The sequence below is a fragment of the Bos mutus genome, chromosome 1, assembly GCF_027580195.1.
Source record: "Bos mutus isolate GX-2022 chromosome 1, NWIPB_WYAK_1.1, whole genome shotgun sequence".
Classification (NCBI taxonomy): domain Eukaryota; kingdom Metazoa; phylum Chordata; class Mammalia; order Artiodactyla; family Bovidae; genus Bos; species Bos mutus.
The window spans coordinates 52,917,245-52,941,522 of NC_091617.1; the positions used below are offsets into that span (position 1 = coordinate 52,917,245).

Consider the following 24,278-nt stretch of genomic DNA (forward strand, 5'->3'; position numbering starts at 1 on the left):
CGGACACGACTGAGTGACTGATCTGATCCGATAACTTACTTATTTTGAATCATACTATATCTTCTGTTGAGAAGACTTTGAAAAAGTTAGGTAGATAAAATAGGGATAGGAAATTACACAGAGGGGGAAAACCTGGCAAGTCACACTCTGTGGAGTTGACAGTACCATGTTGGGAGGGCACCCACACTCCAAAGGAACTTACAGAGACAACCCCTACAATCAGGACTGTGTAAGACTGTCTTGAGTAAATCTGGGCTGGATTGAAATCATTCCTATAAGCTTTAAACTGAATGCCTAATTCCTTCTGAGGACTCAGTTCTTTATTCTAAGGATAAGCTGAAGCTTCAGTACTTTGGCCAACTGATGTGAAAAGCCGACTCACTGAAAAAGACCCTAATGATGGGAAAGATTGAGGGCAGGAGGAGAAGTGGGTGACAGGATGAGATGGCTGGATGGCATCATAGACTTAATGGACATGTGTTTGAGCAAACCTTGGAAGTTAGTGAAGGACAGGGAACTCTGGTGTGCCACAGTTCACAGGGTTGTAGAGTCAGACACAACTTAGCGATTGAACAAAGATAAGCAAGGATAAAAAGATAAAGAAGGGATTATGGAGAAAATATGAAGATGGAGGAAGTTACATAATTTTCAAATGCTTAACATTTTCTTTCTGAACCATGTTATGCTAGCATTTAAAGACCAGTGAGTAGATCATTGATTTACACAACCTCACTCCGTACCTTCCAATGTTTTATACAGCTTCAAGCACACCCTGCCAAATAAGGTAGTCTTTCCTACATTCAATATAGCTTTAAACATGTCTCTGAGAACAAAACATACATGTGAAAAAGTATGCCTTTGCTAAGCATGAGTAACACGCACGTACTTTTCAGAGAAGTGTTTCTCAAACTTTATTGTGTGTTCACATCCCCTGAAGACTTTGCTAACATGCAGATTTTAATCCAGTAGGTCTTGGGTGGGGCCTCAGATTCTGCATGTACACCAAGCCCTCAGGTGATGCTGATGCTGCTAGTCCACAGACCACACTCTGAGGAGGCTTTAGACCATAACAGGAAAATCCAGCACTGGCAGGAAATTAACACCCTCAAGGTCATTCCCACCTTTATATTTGTTTCCCCTGAGTTCTTTCACTCTTTCCTGTTTCACCGGTATGAGACAATTTCAGGACTGAGCAGAGTGGGAACACACGCACAAAAATTCTAAAATTACAACTTCAAGTGAAACAATAATAAGAGTTTAAGTTGTCTCAAGGGTAGGATGTAATTTTTGATATGCATGAATTATACATACTTCATGCAATTCACTGAACAAATACACGGTAGCCTATGTATTTCCATAAATGAAGCCATATGTCTGCAAAATTTAAAGGAAGCTTAATTAATGCACAGCACACCACTTCATGTGGCTTCCCTCATAGCTCAGTCGGTAAAGAACCTGTCTCCACCTGGATTTGATTCCTGGGTCAGGAAGATTCCCTGGAGAAGGAAATGGCAACCCACTCCAGAATTCTTGCCTGGAGAATTCCAAGGACAGAGGAGCCTGGCAGGCTACAATCCATGGACTTGTAAGAGTCAGATACGACTTAGTGACTGAATCACTCATCATCATCACACCACTTAATTGTCAGGCGTCTCTGGAGAGTGAGGTGATCTGAATAAATCAGATTTTCTAGATAAGTTCTGCTGCTGCTACTGAGTCACTTCAGTCGTGTCGGACTCTGTGCGACCCCATAGACAGCAGCCCACCAGGATGCCCCGTCCCTGGGATTCTCCAGGCACGAATACTGGAGTGGGTTGCCATTTCCTTCTCCAGTGCATGAAAGTGAAAAGTGAAAGTGAAGTCGCTCAGTCATGTCCGACCCTCAGTGACCCCATGGACTACAGCCTTCCAGGCTCCTCCATCCATGGGATTTTCCAGGCAAGAGTACTGGAGTGGGGTGCTATTGACTTCTCCTTTTTACATTTCTAAGTGTATACAGTGATTTTTCTTCTAAATCTTTCTGTAATTAACATATTCAAGACTTGTCAGATATACAAAACAGGGTTTAACATATCTACAATTATTCAGGGTCAACAATGATTACACTATAGAAAGATTGAGGGGAAGAGAGGGAGGATGAGATGGTTGGATGGCATTACCGACTCAATGGATATGAGTTTGAGCAAACTCCAGGAGACAGTGAAGGACAGGGAAGCCTGGCGTGCTGTATTTCATGGAGATGCAAAGAGCTGGACACAACTTAGCTACTGAACAACAACAATAGGAGCTGCTTAGGTCTGTGTGGGACTCTGCATTCCTATACAGTAGAGTCCTAGAGTGTCCTTTGGGTGGTTCTCAGCTTATTCCCAGCAAACTTCTGCCCCCTTCCTACATGATCAGCTGCCATTGCATACTGCTCTCTGATCACCCTCCTCTTATAATTTTTAACCTGCTGCCTTCTTTTTCATGTAATACTCTAGGGAAGATTCTAACTTCTTTCCTATTTCCCCTTTGTTTTATTAATTCAGGTACTCTCTTTCAGGCTTTTGGGTTACTGTCTATCTGAATCAGTACAATCATTCCAGCGTGCAGACATCATCAATTTAATCCCCATTAAGCATCTCTTATCATGGCTACTGAATACTCACTGATCCCGGTGTCCTTACAGTACTGGACCAAGTATTGTCCCATAACTTTTAGAAGATGATTATACTCATGGACATTGAGAAATTCCTGCTTATTATGGGATGGTTCCATGATCTCCAAGGGTATATTAACAATTCCAACTACACCTTCACCGAGTCTGGAAGAATAAATACATATATAAATTACGTGAAATTAAGCTAAGAAAACAGAAAAGGCTAGTATTTATCTTTCAAAATCAATTAAAAAAATAAATTCAGTCATTTGGTCCAAAGCATGTCAAAGTTAACAAGTTATAACTGTACTTTTTAATGTAAGTCTATGGTCATTCCAGTTGTGTTTGGTCCCATAATATAAAATTTCTTAATATGTCATTACTGAATTAATATGACTTCTTTTTTAAACCTATAACCTGACATGGGGAGTCAGAGTGAGTAGGGAAATGAGGCCTTGAAGCAGTAAACACCCCTAACAATCCCTTGCAGAGATAAACTGACACAGTCGTCTTAACAATACAGGCCAGACAGTCGCTTTTTATCATCCTTGTTTCACCTGTCAGGTTGGATTTCTCCTCATCATTGCAGAGGTCCACGGGTGCTCAGTGAAATCTATTAAGGGAATATACACTGTACTATCTGAGAAAGGAATAGCCTGATGGATAAACTTGATTTTTTTTCACATTTCAGCAGCTCTTGATGTATGTGGCTGGGCTCTTCTGCTTAGTGCTGTAACCTGATTGGGGAAAAGGCATCCAGAAATCGGGCTTTTCAGGGGCTCCCAGGGCCTGTGCCTACGACTGGTGCACAAGCCATGCCTTCCCAATTTGGGGCTTTCCATCATGTTTTCCATCACTTGCCCTTTCCACCCTGCCCTTCCTTCAACTCTTCATTCTGTAAGCCTAAATTTGGGCATCATTTCTTCCAGGAGACCTAACTTAACTTTCCCAGGTTTGGTTTACTGCCCCTCCTAAGAGGCTCTTTTTGCACCTGGTCCTTGCCTATAACAGATATTTGTTTGTTCATTTATCAATTCATTCATGCTCAGCACCTGGTCCCATGCCAGAAACCAGGAATATGTTATGAATAAGGAAGATAAGGTCCCTGTTTATGAGTTTTCCCTTCTATTAAAGGCTGAAAGCCATTACGGGTGACAAGGTAATTTCAGATGGTATAAGCGGTGTAAGCAAAACACAGCAGGTGCCATAATACGTGAAGAGAGATAAGGTGGAAGGAGTGATGTCAGAGGCTAATTTTAATTAGATAGTCCAAGAGACCTTCCTGTGGAGCAGATTTCAGAGCTGATGCCTGAGTGACATGCTAGGACCCTCAGTAAGAAGATCTGAGGACAGAAGGTTCAATGCAGAGGGAAGAGCAAATGTCAAGGCCCAAAGGTAGAAACGAGTTTAGGATGTTTGAGAAACAAGATGCCTGCCAGCGTGCAGGGAATGCTGTCAGAGGGTGGTATCGAAACAGGTGCTCCAGAGCCAGGCAGAAGCCAGATCACTGACAGAATATGAAAACCAGTGCTATTCTACATGCACTGGGATTTTAAGCAAGACAGTAAACTAATTTATATTTTAAAAGATCATTCTCACTGTTTCCACACAATATAAAAAACATGTATTTATACACTTGTCCTTCTCACTGGATTATAAGTTCCTTAGCAAAAGGTAGTAGGTCTTCACCATTCTGTCTGCAGAGTTTGGTACAGTGCCTGGCACATGGTACTATAATACCAGTGCTTGCTGAATAAACAAATGAATGAATCATGATCTCCTTGAGAGTGAGGGGACAAGATGAAGAAATGTTCCCCTGAGCTATCCTATTGCTCATGGTTATCCTGTCTGATTCTGTAATTTTCTACAGTCTCTCTTCAGGGCTCTAAGTAATTCACGAGAGCAGCTTGTGGAGCTTCAGACCGACCACTGGGAAAGCACCAGAATGTATTCCTCTGGAATCCAGGCAGGCTGGCGAGTGCTAAGAATATATGCTCATGCAGGTAACTGGCAAGAACTCATTCATGCTGGGGCTACACAAAATGTTGAAAGGGTTGTGTTACAAGACTATGGATTTTTCTTTTCTAAAATTTCTTTACTCTGCTTGCATTATTTTTTAATTGGAGAAATATCAGCAACTTCACCTGAGTAGATGGCACAGAAATGGTAAAATTTCCAAAAGTGTGCTTTTTCCTTAGAGCAGGCATGCAATCCTACTGATACTATAAATTAGGCAGATGAATGCCTGCACGTTAATGGGAAGGGTGAATGGGAGACACGACACCTGCTCCCATTATGATTAATTACTCATCTAACTCCAAAGACAGGATCCTACCACACCTTCCCTCATCCTGCCTGTGCCTCTGAAAACAAAAACATACTTACAAGGACTTCAGTTTCAACTGTGGGCCGACTTTCTCATGCATTTTGATCAAGCGGTTACTGCTATAAATGAACATCCCAGCTTGGCTTCGGTTTTCTATGTTCACACCAAAGAACAGGGTGAGTGTCCTTGCTTTTTTTAATTCTCTAGCATTACATTTAGAAAGTTAAAAAAAAATCATTAAGTAAAAATATATATTTTACAAACTAATAATAATTAAATAACTCAGAAGGTAAACATAAAGGAACTATACACACACACACACACACACACACACATATATATATATATAAAAATATCCAGGTATTTTGCAAAACCTAGTTGGCGCATTCAGTATCTCTCTATAGCCAAGCATTTTGCATAAACACGATCAGCAATAACCATACCAGTAAAACATAAGCATTCCTTTATTCACAAATGAGTTTGCCAATTTAAATTTATAAGAACTAGAAAGTCAGCAGAATCATGAAACATTAACTGGCCTAAATGTACATTGCAGCATTTTTGAAAAATAATCATCTGACCATGTGAAAATGTAGGTATTTCTAACACTGAATGTGATTTCTAACGTTTAGCATGTTCTCAAACCTCTAAATATTCTACACAGATTCAGTTCAGTCGCTCAGTCGCATCTGACTCTTTGCGACCCCATGAACCACAGCACACCAGGCCTCCCTGTCCATTACCAACTCCCGGAGTTCACCCAAACCCATGTCCATTGAGTCGGTGATGCCATTTAACCATCTCATCCTCTGTTGTCCTCTTCTCCTCCTGCCTTCAATCTTTCCCAGCATCAGGGTCTTTTCAAATGAGTCAGCTCTTGGCATCAGGTGGCCAAAGTATTGGAGTTTCAGCTTCAACATCAGTCCTTCCAATGAACACCCAGGACTGATCTCCTTTAGGATGGACTGGTTGGATCTCCCTGCAGTCCAAGGGACTCTTAAGAGTCTTTTCCAACACCATAGTTCAAAAGCATCAATTCTTCGGCGCTCAGCTTTCTTTATAGTCCAACTCTAACAGCCATACATGACTACTGGAAAAACTATAGCCTTGACTAGAGGGACCTTTGTTGACAAAGTAATGTCTCTGCTTTATAATATGCTGTCTAGGTTGGTCATAACTTTCCTTCCAAGGAGTAAGCATCTTTTAATTTCATGGCTGCAATCACCATCTGCAGTGATTTTGGAGCCCAGAAATAAAGTCAGCCACTGTTTCCTCATCTATTTGCCATGAAGTGATGGGACCATGCCATGATCTTAGTTTTCTGAATGTTGAACTTTAAGCCAACTTTTTCACTCTCCTCTTTCAGTCTCATCAAGAGGCTCTTTAGTTCTCCTTCACTTTCTGCCATAAGGGTGGTGTCATCTGCATATCTGAGGTTATTGATATTTCTCCTGGCAATCTTGATTCCAGCTTGTGCTTCATCCAGCCCAGCATTTCTCATGATGTACTCTGCATATAAGTTAAATAAGCAGAGTGAAATATACAGCCTTGACGTACTCCTTTTCCTATTTGGAACCAGTGTGTTGTTCCATGCCCACTTCTAACTGTTGCTTCCTGACCTACACAGATTGGAATGTGCCAAAAGATATTCTTCAGTTTTCTTTTTCCATATTCAAAGTAAATCAGAGTTAATGAAGCATGTTTACAAGGACAACAGCTTCTGTTTTTCTGACTCTATCTGCTGTACTATGTTTTATGTGACATTTGCATTAAAAGTATAAAAGCAGAAATTAAGAGACAGCAGAATACACAAGAAACCATCATAGGAGCAGGAGGCTGAAAAGCACTTGCATGTAAGAACCAGAAAGAGGGGCATGACTTCAAGTACAAGCTCATCTTTGTAATAACCATATGACTATGGATGAGCCACTTCAACTTTTCGTCTGGTCTGAAAAATGGGAATTGTATCCGTCTAGCCACTTGGGATGCCATGAGGATTAAAAGAGATGATATTCAGCATGAATCTGGAAGACTTTAGGTGCGTGGCAAATGTCATTCTCCTTTTCCACCAAGAATGGTATCAAACATAGTTCTTTCCCTCCACTCATCCTGTAGCTCCCCTCATTCCACAGAAACAGCTTCTTTCTTTTCAAATTCATGATCATGGGCTATTAAAAGTAATATAATATACTTGCTGGACGGATTAAATATATCTATCATTAAAGGACAATAATAAAGCTTCAGCAGTCCTTCTATGTGGATGTAATGACAGAGATTAGACATTATGACATTAGATTTTTTGAGGGAGTTACTGACATGAATATATTATGTATTTTTAAATGCACAAACATGTAGGGTTAAATATATATGAATCAAACTTTTTCTCAAAAATGTCTACTCTATAATTAGATCCCTGCTGTTTAACTAAAAAGAATACTGATTTTGTAAAGAACCCCAAAACAGAGTATTAGAGGGTATGATGTAATCACTCTGTGATATGGCATACTGATTGTCTTCAAATATTAAAAAAAGCATTTTGCTATAAAAACAAGTCCACTCCAACTAGCATTATTATAAAATATAGGTTGCTCACCTTTTATGTCTATCATTGTGATAACAAAAAAGTCATCAACCAGCTCTTTCTTTCTGAAGACTTTAAAGTGGCCTTTGCTTTTCAGTAAAGAATCCTAAGGCAGTTATTTATTGTTTATTTTGATACATGCATACTTAACAGTTCAAATTTAAGTTGTGAGGAAAGTTATGGTTATATAGTGGGCTTCCCTGGTGGCTCAGACAATGAAGAATCTGCCTGCAATGCAGGAGACCCAGGTTCAATCCCTGGGTTAGGAAGGTCCCCTGGAGAAGGGAATGTCAACCCACTCCAGTGTTCTTGCCTAGAGAATCCCATGGACAGAGGAGCCTGGTGGGCTACAGTCCACGGGGTTACAAAGAGTTGGACTTGACTGAGCGACTCACACACACATGGTCATATAGCACATCACAATTCACATATACCAGAACATGCTGAAAACCAGTAACACGTCCCTAAAAATTTATTTGTAAAAGTTACCACAGTTTTCGAAGTCTGGCTTAACTTGGACAACAGCTATTATTTTCAGTTTAATTTGTTTGACACCCGAGCTGGACAGCAAGTCAACCTTACCAATGTAAACAATGGTTTTGTAATACAGGCTTACTATTTTTATTTTAATTGTATATAAGTGATACTTTTACCTGAAATATCATCCATCTTAAATTGAAAGCAGTACTGGAAGATGGAAGAAACTGGGACTAACCATTCAGAGTTCAAATAGCAGAAGACATAGAGAAAGTGAAGCTGCCAGCTGACCCCCTGAGCAGTTCACTTCTTCATCATAAAATGATGAATAGCATAAAATGTCACAGGCTAAGGAAGAGAAACTGTCATAATAATGACCAAATCTGTCGACAGTGAAATCAGAGTTTCAGGGGGTTCCAACAAACAGAAAATCTCCTGTCTTACCTCTGCTTCTCTTGAAGAACCTTCTGCTTTGCTTTAACATCTTCCAGAGCTTTTTGTAATACATCCTAGAAAAGTACATTTGGTTACGAGAGAACATAATGCCATTAAATTAATGAGAGCTGAGTTGATATTTATTATCCTATTATCCAGAGGTTTCACAAGGGTAACAGTGACAGGTCACACTGCCTAATGCAATTCTACCACAGTAAGTACTCAATAAATACTTGATAGATATGAAGTTCCAACAGCTAAGAAGACAAACCAAATCCAAGCCCACAGTTCTCTTTTTGCGCATATTCCAATGTCCTCTCTGTCTTTAGAGAAAGAGCCACTGCTCCCTTTAAAGTCACAATGGCTTTCACACAAACAATGTGAAAACCTGGGGAAAGTCATTCCATGTACCTGGCCTTTGTCTGTGAGAATGGACAATGCTTCATCATGTGATCTATCACTAAGGCTTTTTTCAGGAAAAAACAGAAATTGTGACTACAAAATTTTATCAAAGGCCAAAAGAAAATGTCTCCTCTCTATCAAGTGCCATACAGTCCTCACTAATACTCCCCAAACTTTCCCCTTATAGAATATCCCATCCCTGGATTTTCTCCCTTTCAGAGTGCCTCCATACTAGTGCCTGCCTGTCTTTCTTTTCTTCTAACTTGATATATCAGCTCATTCCTAACTCTATCTCTAGTATCTTCCCTCCAGTCAGGCAGAAAAGAAATAATGCATCATCACTATTTCACAAATAAGAACAAACTTTTAACATGCTCCATCCACCTGATATGAAAGATGGGCATCTGATTTGATGGGTAGACCACGGAGTGAACCTATTTTCACTGACTTGTAAAAGAAAATGGTAAATGCTTGGTAAGTATTGCACTTCAAATTCAACCACTCAACTGCCTAGAGGAATTTAAGAGGTCAAAAGCTGAGGTCATTCTGCTTAGCTCTCTTCTCTGAGTTAAAGAAGTCAGTGCACATCAGAGCAACAAAGCAAGTTGCTCAAAGACGTCCCCACCTTTTCTGTCAATGGACTTAAGAGCACAGAGCAGAGAGGTGGTGAGAGGTAATGGGCTCAGGCAGGAAGAAAGGGAGGTCCTGACCCATTAGAAAGCGTCTGTTTCTCTTGTCATGCAAATACATGAAGCTAAGGAAATTGATTTTTTTTTAAGAGACAAAATAAAGCTTAAACTTTTCTTTAAAAAATCTGTAACAATAAGATAGGTCTACATTTACCTTAAAAAAAGTGAAAAGAAATAGGTAAAAGAGTTTTGGGAAAACCATGGAGCACTTTGGGGAATTACCATGTGCTACTCTCTGACTTCATCCCGTATTCATGACAGTTAGATATGAGAGCTCTTCCTCACACACAGCCTTGGTCCTTGAAAGTTTAAGAGCAAATTACAGAAAGAATTCCTACACTGAGACTGTAGAAGAGGAAGAAGGAAGGGTGAAGTAAAGCATTTTTTTCTCCAAACACCTCCTTACCCCATGCAAGCAAAGAAATATGCCAAATGATAAATATGCACCACAGTAGAAAGTCTGGTACCGTATTTTTGGTAAAAGTTAGCAAACTTACATGTCCTGCAGCAACATTCTTTTTCTCTTAGTTGCTATGTATTGTAATTAATAATAACAGTTCTTTACAACCTATCTTACTCATGGGCATATTGCAAGGATTACAGAGAATGTTTATGAACTGTGTGGAATAACTCATAAGAAAAGAGTTTTGCAAGCTGGAAGCACTGTTATTAATATTCATAATTATAGTATATAACTCCTGGCAGTAGAAAGAAGGATTGCTTATTAGTGTTCTCTTTGCTCTCCCCATTCATTTAGGTCCATAGGGAGCTATAATTTGAAGAGATATTTTCAGGGAGACTTGATAGGCTAGTTTTTTCTTTTAGCTTTTCATTATTTTCTCCCTTTCTTTATACTTTTTCCTTCATTTTAAAGAAATGAGTTGTGATGTCCTTCCCCACTGTTTCCAATTCACCCCACATTTAGTTCATCTTTGCTCTCAATCTCAGCCTTTCCCCAACTTGCTGAGTCTCCTCCCCTTTCTCTGCTCTCATCTGTCTACCTTGTGTTAAAATGAACTTAATCTCCTCAGCTTGGTTAAAGGTTTAGGAAGTAAGTGATAAGAGACAACTATGTACAGGAAAAAGCAAATGGCCCTGTTTGCCCTTTAAGAAGACTATATGTCATACCTTGGCAGAGGAAGACAGAGGAGTTCTGTCAGAGTGGTTTACTTTGATTTGTGCTTCTTTCAGGATGAGTTCAGCTAGAAACAGAAGCAAGATAATTTAATAAAATGAAATTATTTCAAACATCTTTAAATGAATATTACATATACATAATACATACATGACCAATAAGAATGGCTTACAGATAATAATTTCAGAAAATTCTATATTCCTTCTACAGCCCTCACACATTCCAAGGTTAGGTAGCTATATAGTGTTTCCTCTAAGGCATGACAACTTACAGAGCATACACTTGTTGTCATTTAGTTGCCAACCCATGTCAGACTCTTTGCAACCCCACGGACTGGAGCCCACCAGGCTCTCTCTGTCCATGAGATTTCCCGAATACTAGAGTGGGTTACCATTTCCTCCTCCTGATCTAGCAATCAAACCTACAGCTCCTGCCACCATCTCCTGCATTGTGGGTAGGCTGTCTATGTCTGAGCCACCTATACATATACATACAAATTCAAAAGTCATGACTGAATGTTTGGTTGACTGAAACTCTCTAAAATCCATGAAATATGGATTCAGAGCTACTCCTCACTCTTGGATCACTGGGGAAGGATGACTTTGTCCTTTTGTGGGAGGACTGATTGTGTATAGCATTCTGTCTTAAAGTAGATGTAACATCAGTCTCTAAAATTATCTAACTCTGCAACGGAACAATGGGGGTTTCTTTTTTTTTTTTTTAATTTGGCTGTGCTGGGTGGTTGTGGCACATGGGATCTTTAGCTACGACATGTGAACTCAGTTGTGGCATGTGGGATCTAGTTCCCTGTCCGGGGATCGAACCCAAGTCCCCTGCAGTGGCAACACGGAGACTTAACCACTGGACCATCAGGGAAGTCCCTGGGGTTTTCTGATGCACATCAATCTAGTTTCAAGTGTGTCCTTAGAATTTAATTATTTTTGTAATAATAAGTAACATCATATTTAGACAAAACCAAAGATGGGAAATGTGTTATAAAGTTCCTGAGAGGGAGGAATTACATTTGACTAATTGTGGTTATTCCTGCAATGGTGAGAGCAGCGTTCAGTTCAGTTCAGTTGCTCAGTTGTATCTGACTCTTTGCCATCCTATGGACTGCAGCATGCTAGGCCTCCCTGTTCATCACCAATTCCTGGAATTTACTCAAACTCATCTCCATTGAGTCCATGATGCCATCCAATCATCTCATCCTCTGTCGTCCCCTTCTCCTCCCACCTTTAATCTTTCCCAGCATCAAGGTCTTTTCCAATGAATCAGTTCTTCACATCAGGTGGCCAAAGTACTGGAGTTTCAGCTTTAGCATCAGTCCCTCCAGTGAATATTCAGGACTGATTTCCTTTAGGATGGACTGGTTAGATCTCTTTGCAGTCCAGTAGACTCTCAAGAGTCTTCTCCAACACCACAGTTCAAAAGCATCAATTTTTCAGGGCTCAGCTTTCTTTACAGTCCAACTCTCACATTCATACATGACTACCAGAAAAACCATAGCTTTGACCAGACATACCTTTGTTGGCAAAGTCAAGTCTCTGCTTTTTAATATGCTGTCTAGGTTGGTCATAACTTTTTTTCCAAGGAGCAAGTGTCTTTTAATTTCAAGGCTGCAGTCACTACCTGCAGTGATTTTGGAGCCTCCCAAAATAAAGTCAGCCACTGTTTTTCCAGTGGTCATGTATGGATGTGAGAGATTGACTATAAAGAAAGCTGAGCACCGAAGAATTGATGCTTTTGAACTGTGGTGCTGGGGAAGATTCTTGAGAGTCCCTTGGACTGCAAGGAGATCCAATCAGTCCATTCTAAAGGAGATCAGTCCTGGGTGTTCACTGGAATTACTGATGTTGAAGCTGAAACTCCAATACTTTGGCCACCTGATGCCAAGAGCTGACTCATTTGAAAAGACCCTGATGCTGGGAAAGATTGAAGGCAGGAGGAAAAGGGGATGACAGAGGATGAGATTGTTGGATGGCATCACCGACTTGATGGGTTTGGGTGGACTCCTGGAGTTAGTGATGGACAGGGAGGCCTGGGGTGCTGTGGTTCATGGGGTCAAAAAGAGTCGGACACGACAGAGTGACTGAACTGAACTGTTTCCACTGTTTCCCCATCTATTTGTCATGAAGTGATGGGACCAGATGCCATGATCTTTGTTTTCTGAATGTTGAGCTTTAAGCCAACTTTTTCACTCTCCTCTTTCACTTTCATCAAGAGGCTCTTTAGCTCTTCTTAGCCGTCTGCCATAAGGGTGGTATCATCTGCATATCTGAGGTTTTTGATCTTTCTCCCGGCAATCTTGATTCCAGCTTGTGCTTCATCCAGCCCAGCGTTTCTCATGATGTACTCTGCATATAAGTTAAATAAGCAGGGTGACAATATACAGCCTTGACATATTCCTTTCTGGATTTGGAACCAGTCTGTTGTTCCATGTCCAGTTCTAACTGTTGCTTCCTGACCTGCATACAGATTTCTCAGGAGGCCGGTCAGGTGGTCTGGCTTTACCATCTCTTTAAGAATTTTCTAGTTTGTTGTGATCCACACAGTACAGCCTATGTCTCAGAATAATTGCTCAATGAATGTTTGCTGATTAAACGGACAATAATGATGTAGGCCATATAACAATAATGATACAGGCCACAAGTAATTACATACCTCTCTTTACTGCTTCTTCTGCCTTTTTAACTTCACATTTAAATGCTCCTTTAAAAGAAGATGTGACATACAGATACTTTCTGAAACAAAATAGGAAAGAACATAATCAAGTCAGATTATCATTTTAAAGTTCACAATGCAAAAATATTCCCTAAGAAGACTATATACTCCAGAGATATATTATTATTCAGAAAAATTCATCAAGTAAGTTACATTCAGCTGTTAAATCAGCAAAGTTTATAACTAAGAAAAATTCCTTGCTTTGTAATACTGAGCAATTTTGTTTCTGTAGGGAAACTTCAGGAGAGAGACAGGAAAATCTCTGCCCACACAAATATTCACTTAAACATGTAAAATGTGATACTTTTCTTAAAAAGAAAATTTTCTATTGAACTGCTTCATTATCAAAGTTTCTGGTTAATATACCCATCCTTCTTACCCAGACCATCATTGATACTGGGTAAACTGTTTCTCCCTCTCTGTAAACAATTATCTCTAACTGAAATGCTCAAAAACACACATTAATGTATCATTTTAAACTACTAAAACATTTTTCTAATTTATTGCTCAAGAAGCCTGTTTTCAAGGTTCAGGGTTTTACTGAAAGCAAAGATACTCCAGAACAATCACAGAGAAAGAAATGTATATATATCTTTTCCTCACTCAAAGTGAGCAAAATAGAGATGAGAAAGGCTCTGCAGAATCAGAGTTTCTCTGAAAGCAGTTGAAGCTATGTTTTTCTATAATAGAGGATTCCTGGAATAAGGATTTTAAATGCTGGTTTAAATCATCATAGAGAGAAAAACTCCAGATCAATATTTGGTCTGAGAATACTCAAAGCTCTGTATACTTCATTCTATAACTTTTGCCTCTCATATCCATGTAGACTTGGAAGCTTACCATTCTCTGATAAGGCAAGTTTTAGATAGGCAGTGAGAGGTAGAGGGAGAATTCTAGAACATCTTTTGAAGCCAAAACATTCTAGACATGTAAAAGAGAAATTTGTTCATGCAGAGGAGAGAGTCTAAATTTATTAATATATATACGCCCAATGAGTCTATGCCAGGGATAGGCAAAATATTGCTCATGGGCCAAATTAAGCCAGCAGCTTGTTTCTATTATAGCCTAAGATCTAAGATTTTTTTTTTTTTTCCATTTTAAAGGATTTTAAAAAAAGGAAAAAATTAGGTATCTGGATATGTCCAGATACCTACTCTCAGGCCCTTTATAGAAAAAGTTGACCAATCCTTAGAATCTAGGCTAATATTGATGGTTTTTGAATCACAGCTTGATCTAGAATTGCTTTTCTATGCTCTGGTTTTTAAACAGTGTAAGCAGTAGTGCAAATTCTTCACAATACAAACAGGTCACACATAATTTACATGGCTGTTAGCTGGAGTCTGTTTGTTTTAAAACTCTTCCATTATCTCAACAGAAGCTGTACAGATATACTCTGGACAGAACACCATCGTGATTAATCAAGATTTGGGCTACTTGGAGCCCCTTCTATCTGGGTTAAAAGCCTTTGTTTGTCCCTTACTAGGAGTACAAATTACAAAAGACTGGGCAAATGACTTCATTTTCTGTGATTCCATTTCCTTATCTGTAAATTGAGATAAAAACAGTGATGTCTGTCTCACAAGACTGCTAAGAGAATTAAAGATATCAGCATAGCTAAAGAACTTAGAATAATGCTGCTTCATAGTAAATTGACTTAGTAGAATGTGTTTTACCTAATAAATACCTTATAAGTTGTGTCTATTAGATATATGGTATAGAGGAAATATTAGTATGTATTTTAGAGATAATATGGAGAAGGAAATGGCAACCCATTCCAGTATTCTTGCCTGGAGAATCCCATGGACGGAGGAGCCTGGTGGGCTACAGTCCACAGGGTCGCAAAGAGTCAGACACGACTGAGCGACTTCACTCACTTAGAGATAATATACATCGGGAATATGAAATAAAATGAGTAGTGATCTTTTAAAAATCTGAAAAACTTGTGGAAGTGTGCCTAATTACCTACAAAAAGGCTTAATGCTAAAAAAATTAATAAAAACAAAAAACCTCACTAAATGACATTCTAAATTCATCTACTGCAATGGTTTAATGAATAATTCAAGTTATAATAACTATGTATCTTTACCTCTGACTTCAATGTTCATTTTCCAAGAAGATTTACACAGTCAGTACAAGAAAGGAACACTCATAAAAATCTAAGATAAAGCAATTCTCAATTTGTTCCCTTGATTTTCTTTTACAATAAACATGGTTCATTTAAATCATAACCAAGGTATATTTCAAATCAGTCTCTGTTACATTTAGGGAACAACAAAACCTAAGTTTTAAAGTAAGAAATCATTGACCACTATACACTGGAATTATCATTTGCTTTTAAAACAAAATCACATATTAATCACATAATTATTTTTATTTGAATCACTTAAATCAAATCTTTATTTAAAAAGTCAAAATGAAATTAAAGAGAAACTGAACAATGAGGTAATCCTTCAAAGATGATGTGAATTACACTACTCAAGCATTTTTAGAGACTACATGTTTACAGACAAGAAAACATAGGTGGCATAAAAGGTGCCAACTGTGCATTAGTACTTAATTTTAAACAACAAAAACAAAAAAATGCTCTCTCTTCATGGAGTGGGTCATTGAGATAACCTGGTCTCAGATAATGTGTACATCTCAGATGATGGTTTGAATTTTATTATTCCATGGACAGAGGAGCCTGGTAGGCTGCAATGCATGGGGTCACAAAGAGTCAGACATGACTGAGTGACCAACACACACACACACACACACACACACACACACACACACACTGCTCACAACAGTTAAAGAAAGCTACGAAATATATGTGATTTTGTAAATCTAGTGTAGTAAATCTGCCTGTTTTCATAAAAGAATGAATCTTTGTTCAAATCCCCATCCATAATCAGAAGCCCCCATCAGCCTCACACATTATTTTTTCCTACTCGTGGTCTCTTGAAGATAAAAATGCTTCTGAGAATCATGCTTCTGAGAATCAGAGTAATACTGGAGGAAAAAGAAGAGAATCCATCCAGTTCTACTCCTCAGCCTTGCAACATTCCCTGCAAGGGAATGGTGTCCCTTCTAGAACTGGGCTTCTAGTTTCTCAGTGGTTAGACTGGTTTCAACACCATCTCCCAAACTCTGAATGTACTTGACCTCTGCCCACACTGGATGTTGTGGTCTCTGTTTTCACTTTGTTTCTGCCTTCTCTCTTTGCCTAATTCTGCCTCATTTTAGGTTTCCACTCTTCCTCACACATTTCACCTTCTACATCCCTACTTTCTTCCATCAATGAAATTGCATTCAAATGTTTTGCTTCCACTTTTTATATAAATCAATTTATTGAATATTTTCTTTCTAATAGAGCTTAAAAACATAAGGTCAATGAAAAGTATTGAGGGACAATGGTTAAAAATTGAAAGCATTTCCTCTAAAGTCAGGAACAAGACAAGGGTGCCCACTTTCACCATTACTATTCAACATAGTTTTGGAAGTTTTGGCCACAGCAATCAGAGAAGAAAAAGAAATAAAAGGAATCCAAATTGGAAAAGAAGAAGTAAAACTCTCACTGTTTGCAGATGACATGATACTCTACCTAAAAAACCCTAAAGACTCCACCAGAAAATTACTAGAACTAATCAATGAATATAGTAAAGTTGTAGGATGTAAAATCAACACACAGAAATCCCTTGCATTCCTATACACTAATAATGAGAAAACAGAAAGAGAAATTAAGGAAACAATTCCATTCACCATTGCAACAAAACGAATAAAATACTTAGGAATATATCTACCTAAAGAAACTAAAGACCTATATATAGAAAACTATAAAACACTGGTGAAAGAAATCAAAGAGGACACTAATAGATGGAGAAATATACCATGTTCATAGATTGAAAGAATCAATATAGTGAAAATGAGTATACTACCCAAAGCAATTTATAGATTCAATGCAATCCCTATCAAGCTACCAACAGTATTCTTCACAGAGCTAGAACAAATAATTCCACAATTTGTATGGAAATACAAAAAACCTCAAATAGCCAAAGCTATCTTGAGAAAGAAGAATGGAACTGGAGAAATCATCCTGCCTGACTTCAGGCTCTCCTACAAAGCCACAGTCATCAAGACAGTATGGTACTGGCACAAAGACAGAAATATAGATCAATGGAACAAAATAGAAAGCCCAGAGATAAATCTACGCACCTATGGACACCTTATCTTTGACAAAGGAGGCAAGAATATACAATGGATTAAAGACAATCTCTTTAACAAGTGGTGCTGGGAAAACTGGTCAACCACTTGTAAAAGAATGAAACTAGAGCACTTTCTAACACCATACACAAAAATAAACTCAAAATGGATTAAAGATCTAAATGTAAGACCAGAAACTATAAAACTCCTAGAGGTGAACATAGGCAAAACACTCTCCGACATACATCACAGCAGGATCCTCTATGACCCACCTCCCAGAATATTGGAAATAAAAGCAAAAATAAACAAATGGGACGTAATTAAACTTAAAAGCTTCTGCACATCAAAGGAAACTATAAGCAAAGTGAAAAGACAGCATTCAGAATGGGAGAAAATAATAGCAAATGAAGCAACAGACAAACAACTAATCTCAAAAATATACAAGCAAGTCCTACAGCTCAATTCCAGAAAAAATAAATGACCCAATCAAAAAATGGGCCAAAGAACTAAATAGACATTTCTCCAAAGAAGACATACAGATGGCTAACAAACACATGAAAAGATGCTCAACATCACTCATTATCAGAGAAATGCAAATCAAAATCACAATGAGGTACCATTTCACGCCAGTCAGAATGGCTGCGATCCAAAAGTCTACAAATAATAAATGCTGGAGAGGGTGTGGAGAAAAGGGAACCCTCTTACACTGTTGGTGGGAATGCAAACTAGTACAGCCACTATGGAGAACAGTGTGAGATTCCTTAAAAACTGGAAATAGAACTGCCTTATGATCCAGCAATCCCACTGCTGGGCATACACACTGAGGAAACCAGAAGGGAAAGAGACACGTGTACCCCAATGTTCATCGCAGCACTGTTTATAATAGCAAGGACATGGAAGCAACCTAGATGTCCATCAGCAGATGAATGGATAAGAAAGCCTTGGTACATATACACAATGGAGTATTACTCAGCCATTAAAAAGAATACATCTGAATCAGTTCTAATGAGGTGGATGAAACTGGAGCCTATTATACAGAGTGAAGTAAGCCAGAAAGAAAAACACCAATACAGTATACTAACGCATATATCTGGAATTTAGAAAGATGGTAACAATAACCCTGTATACGAGACAGCAAAAGAGACAGTGATGTATAGAACAGTCTTTTGGACTCTGTGGGAGAGGGAGAGGGTGGGAAGATTTGGGAGAATGGCATTGAAATATGTATAATATCATATATGAAACGAGTCGCCAGTCCAGGTTCGATGCATGATACTGGATGTTTGGGGCTGGTGCACTGGGACGAGCCAGAGGGATGGTATGGGGAGGAGGAGGGAGGAGGGTTCAGGATGGGGAACACATGTATACCTGTGGCAGATTCATGTTGATATATGGCAAAACCAATACAATATTGTAAAGTTAAATAAAATAAAATTTTAAAAAATCTTAAAAAAAAAGTATTGAGGGAAAATGAAAGCTAACACAATAAAAAATAAATAATAAAAGTTTTGTTCCTTATAATGGCAAAAATAAAATAAGAAAATACTATTAATAACACATAGATTTGGAACCACACAAAAGGTCACTTACACAACTGTTGGTGTAAAAATAAATTGGTCTCTACTTCTTGGAGGGTAAATTAACAGGGCCCCTCAAAATTAACAGTGTATCTATCTTCTGACTCATAATTTACTTCTGTAATCCATTCTACAGAAATAATATTTGAGCATAAATATGCATATCTCAAATAATGACCAAGCATATCCAGTTTAGCACTGTAACAAGGAAAACAGTGTTTTACTGTCTGGTGGCTTAGATGGTAAAGAACCTGCCTGCAGTGCATGAGATCCAGGTTTGATCCACGGGTCGGGAAGATTCCCTGGAGAAGAGAATGGCAATCCACTCCAGTATTCTTGCCTGGAGAATCCCAGGCACAGAGGAGCCCGACAGGCTACAGTCCATGGGGTCACAAAGAGTCAGACACAACTGAGCAACTAACAAACACACACAATGAAAACCATAAAACCTAACTATACATCAAGAAGTAGTTAAACCACAGAGTACTATACCATGCATCTAACAGTGCCAAAGAAAGATTTCCAAGAGAACTTTTGTAAATTAAAAAAAAAAAAAGTTACATATAATTTTATGTTTAAAAATTGTGTGTGGGGTTTATGTGTATGTAAATATGCAGAAGACGATCTGGGAGGGTATTTATTAAACTCCAGGCAGAGATTCTCCTTTGGGGAGATTACAGATTGCTAGAGCACAGAGTGAATGACAAGTGGTAAAGGGAGCTTTTAGTTATTTGATCTTCTCCAGTATCAAACTCTGTACTGTTTGAGGGTTTTTTGTTTTTTTTTTTTAATTTAAATTTTTTGCTGTGGCGGGTCTTTGTTGCTATGCACGGGCTTTCTCTAGGTGCGGCAAGTGGTGTGTGGGCTCAGTAGTGTGACACATGGGCCTAGCTGCCTTGCGGCCTGTGTGATCTCCTCTGATCAGGAATCGAACACATGTCCCCTGCATTGACAGGTGAATTCTTACCCCAGGGAAGCCCCTGTTTGAGTTTTAATTAATAAATTTTACTATTTTAGGAGCAAAATGGAACCACATCCCCTAGAGAGAAATAAACCCCTAAAGAGAAATCAAAAAATGAAAAAATATTAAGTAATTTTTAAGACTTTATGTAGCAAAACTATAGACTGTAGCATAATACAGCACTTTGACTGTTTTAATCAGAATCACCTGCAAAATTTAAATTTTCATTGGTTTTTAATGCTCATACTTACAAAATTGGTCTAAAACATGTTGGCTAATATAAAACAAAGTATTTTTTAAATTTTAAGTTGAAAAAACAGACAACAAGAAAATTAAAGTTCTAAACTTCTAATTATGCAGAAAAAATCAGCCCACAGTTATGAATCACAACATTATAGTACTCACAACCATAGTTATTTTCTTTTTAAGTACAAGTTTGCCTGATTAGTCACACTATAAAATAGTTATAGTCCTACCTTATTTATCAAAACATCTAATGAGGCATGATCAAGAATTTTCTGGCTTGTATGATGTTGACAGCGAGACCTGGGTGTCAGATAGACTTTTCAAACTTAGTATGTCCAGTACAAGTGGAAAGAACCTCATCACCATTCTCCTTGACCCCCACACACGCACCTCCCATATCATTAGAAGGCTTTCATGGCTCCTTGTCTTCATGTCACATCCAATCTGTCAGGAGGTCTGTGCCCTCTTATCTTTACAATCTAAAGATAATCTAAACACGTGTAATCTAAACATGTTTCATTACTGCTACCATTACCACCTCAGCTCAAGCCACTGTAATTTCTCACCTAGAATACAGTAATGGTATTCTACTAATTTCCCTTCCTCCCTTCTTGCCCCATAAAATCAATTTTCCACTAAGCGGCCACAGTAATCCTCTAAAATAATAAATTAAGTAATGTCACTCTTCTCAAAAGCCTTTACATTCTCAAAACAAATTCCTCTTATTACCATTTTGGTCAAGCCCTACAGAACCTGTCACCATCTTCCTCGCCTCTTTTCAATCACCATGCTCTAGCTCTACTATCCTTTCCCCTCTGCCTCTACGAGCTGTTCTTCTTTCCCTCGAAACATCATCCCATAAAATTCTTAATACGATTCATAGTGGAATCCAACCTCCAAGATGTCCTCTAATGGTTCTTACTTCCTGGTGTTCATGCCTTTGTGTAGTCCCCTCCCACATTGAATCTATGTGACCAAAATATGGAAGAAGTGATGGTAGATGACTCTCGAGCCTAGCATTGAAACAACTGCAGTTTCTACTCTGTTCTCTTGAATTGCACACTCCAGTGAAAACCAATCCCTGTACAAATACTCAGGCAGTCCTGTGTAGTGGTCAAGATAAAGAGGAACCAAAGTGCCAGCCAGCCGAGGGAGTCAGCCAGTTGGAAGTGTGCTTTCTACTTCCCATCAAGCTCCAAAGCAGCCCTGCCCAAAATCTCTTGTCAACTTCATGGGAGATCCCAAAACAAAGCTACCCTACAAAACCACCATCAAATTACTGACTCACAGACAATGAGCAATAACAGATGGCTGCTTTATTATTAAGTCACTCAATCTGCAGGTGATTTGCTTATACAGGGTTAGATACATTCACTTTCTCAGTTTGTTCAGCTGTCTGCTCAAAAGTTCTTTATTTTAAAAAGTAACTTCCCTAATTTTCTGTCTAAAGTAGTCACCCAAAACCCCTCATTCCATGAATCTCTGTCTATTCACAAATGTGTGGGAACTATGCTGAGCATTATGTTTAAAATAAACATATTTTTATTTTAATCCTTTCAACCACCCTGAGGGAGAGGGGAATTTTCAATACACAGTGGAGAAGTGTCAGGTTTAAGCAATTGCTGAAGGTCCACAACTAGTAAAAGGCAAAATCAAAACTCAAAGTGTCACTGATCCACATTTTGCTTTCAACTACTTTCAGATATTGAAAGATTAAATGATTTAAGATAATACAAACTCATGAAGGAATACATAAGATGCACAATTTACAAAAGAGACATTTAAAACATTATTAGTCTGTCCCAGTGGGTGGGAGGTGAGCAGTTGGGTAATATCCCTAAAAAATGAAGACTGTCCCAGAAGCACAGCATTGCAGGATATTCAACAGCAGACCATAAACTCAATGTCCCTGAATATCTTTAAAAGGATCATGCTGCTCCTATGAAAATGGGGGACTCCAACTCTATACCATTTGGGCTCCTTTCAGTGCTATGAATCCACAGCAAAGCAGTGATAATGAGGAATGGAGATCTTCAAACAGATACTTTGGCTCTATTTCCCTTAAGGAGCTTTCAAGTGTCCGTCCTTAGTCCTAATGTGCAGAGATTTAACGCCTGCAAAAATCAGAGTTATTTCTCTACTAAACCTAAGAATCCAAAGCCAAAGGAAATCAGTAACGTCTGTTGCTGAAGATCAAATAATACAGCCATGTATTAGCCTGTCTGTATTATATAGATAAACAATATTTAAGATCCCAAGACTTCTAAAATCTTTACATTGAAAGATGTAAAGAAATCACCTGGCTGAAACTCTTACCTAAACAATAATTCTTTCTACAATCTAGGCTCTTTTAGGGACAAATTTGTCCTCATCTTGACTGAGAGTGCCTTTAACTGCTTCATTAATTTCATGGCACACTCACAACTCTGAGTTGGTATATTACACTTTATGTCATGTGTCTGGAGAAACTAAACTTCCTATCCTGGACATACTGGATTTAGTATTCTGGACATCAAACCTGCTAACTGGACCAGGGACTGGTTCAATCAAAGGAAGCTATGTGAGGGATCAAACCTTCCCAAACTCTTGTCTTGTCCCTAGACTCTGTCCAATAAGGAAGCTTTGAATTTGATGGTGGAAAATCCACCCTTCATGAAGCAAATACTAAATATACATGGCCAAGTCAGCTCAATAGAGCTCAGGTATAACCTGAGCAACACTGGGCTGTTGCTTCAGTTCTCAGAACACCCCAGCCACGGAGAAAACACTGAGACAAAAGTGACAGCGAGCATGCTGTATGGTGCCCTGCTCTGTGACTTCTCTGAGTACCCTTATCTTAAACATCAATGGGAAAAGATAATCTCTGTGTCTCTGCAAAAAAACAGCACAACACTCTCATGCTGAGCTAGTCTTCTAGTGCTATACAGCCATTCAAGTTCTGCCGTCTAGAATTCCAACCATCACATGGCAGCCTTTCAAGTTTTCACTCACTCTTCTCTCATTCACAACATGATGCTCAATTCCATTAGTTAGCCCCCACCGGATAGTTACCTTACTGTGAGCCAGGAAGTCCCCTTCCCTTCTAAAGCATCCTTGTCTGAACATCACCCTCCAGACATGGTGTCAGCAGGACACAGTTTATTAACATCTTGTTCTGTTCACTAAGTTCCATAAACATCTTCAGCAACCCCATCATCCTATCAGCTTGTATCAGGCTTGTGGTCAATGAAAATACCTAGTTTTTTCATGTAAATGAGTATCCAATCTAGTATTAATATATTAACACAAATAGATTTTAAAAATCTAAATTCAGGACTGTAAGTATTTATACTACATTTATCGTTTGTACTTCAATTCATATTGTGCCTGATATAAGATATTCCTCCTAGTTAAGGGTCAATTATAAACTCAAAATTGCTTTTTATCTAAATTATTGATAAACATACTGAACAGAATATGATTAAGGGATTAAAAATTCCCCTCAGTCCCTTTTCTAACTTGTTAGAGACACTGGGGTAAAGAAGCTCCAGTAATTATAAGTCAATTCACACAGCTAAAATCCAATGTTCTTTTTTGTGTTTGCGATAAAAGCACAGAGAAATGACTGATGTATAGGTATGTATTCTTACAAATAATATCCAGTGTTCATTTCTAGAAGTATACTGGAGCTTGGGTGGTCAAGTGGACAGAGTATTTAAACAATATATTTTAAACATTTCTATTCTGGTCACATAGGGTCATTCCCAGCTTTTAATTTGTTCTGATACGGCCATTAGAGATAGAGTGCCTTTCAGGGAAGAAATAAAGTAAGGGTGACCCCGCAAGTGGTGAGATAACAAGGATAGAACTTCACATATTCTTACATAAAACTTTTGCCACTAGAGAACCTGTGAGGAAAATAATAT

General features: G+C 38.6%; 1 protein-coding gene across 1 annotated transcript in view; it reads right to left on the minus strand.

The window, feature by feature from the left end:
• MORC1 (MORC family CW-type zinc finger 1) overlaps positions 1-24,278 on the minus strand; it is a 158,651-nt gene that overhangs the window by 89,515 nt on the left and 44,858 nt on the right. The window contains 5 exon segments of the mRNA XM_070357835.1: positions 2,649-2,803; positions 5,024-5,167; positions 8,467-8,531; positions 10,677-10,750; positions 13,348-13,427. Coding sequence (XP_070213936.1) covers positions 2,649-2,803; positions 5,024-5,167; positions 8,467-8,531; positions 10,677-10,750; positions 13,348-13,427 — 518 coding nt within the window.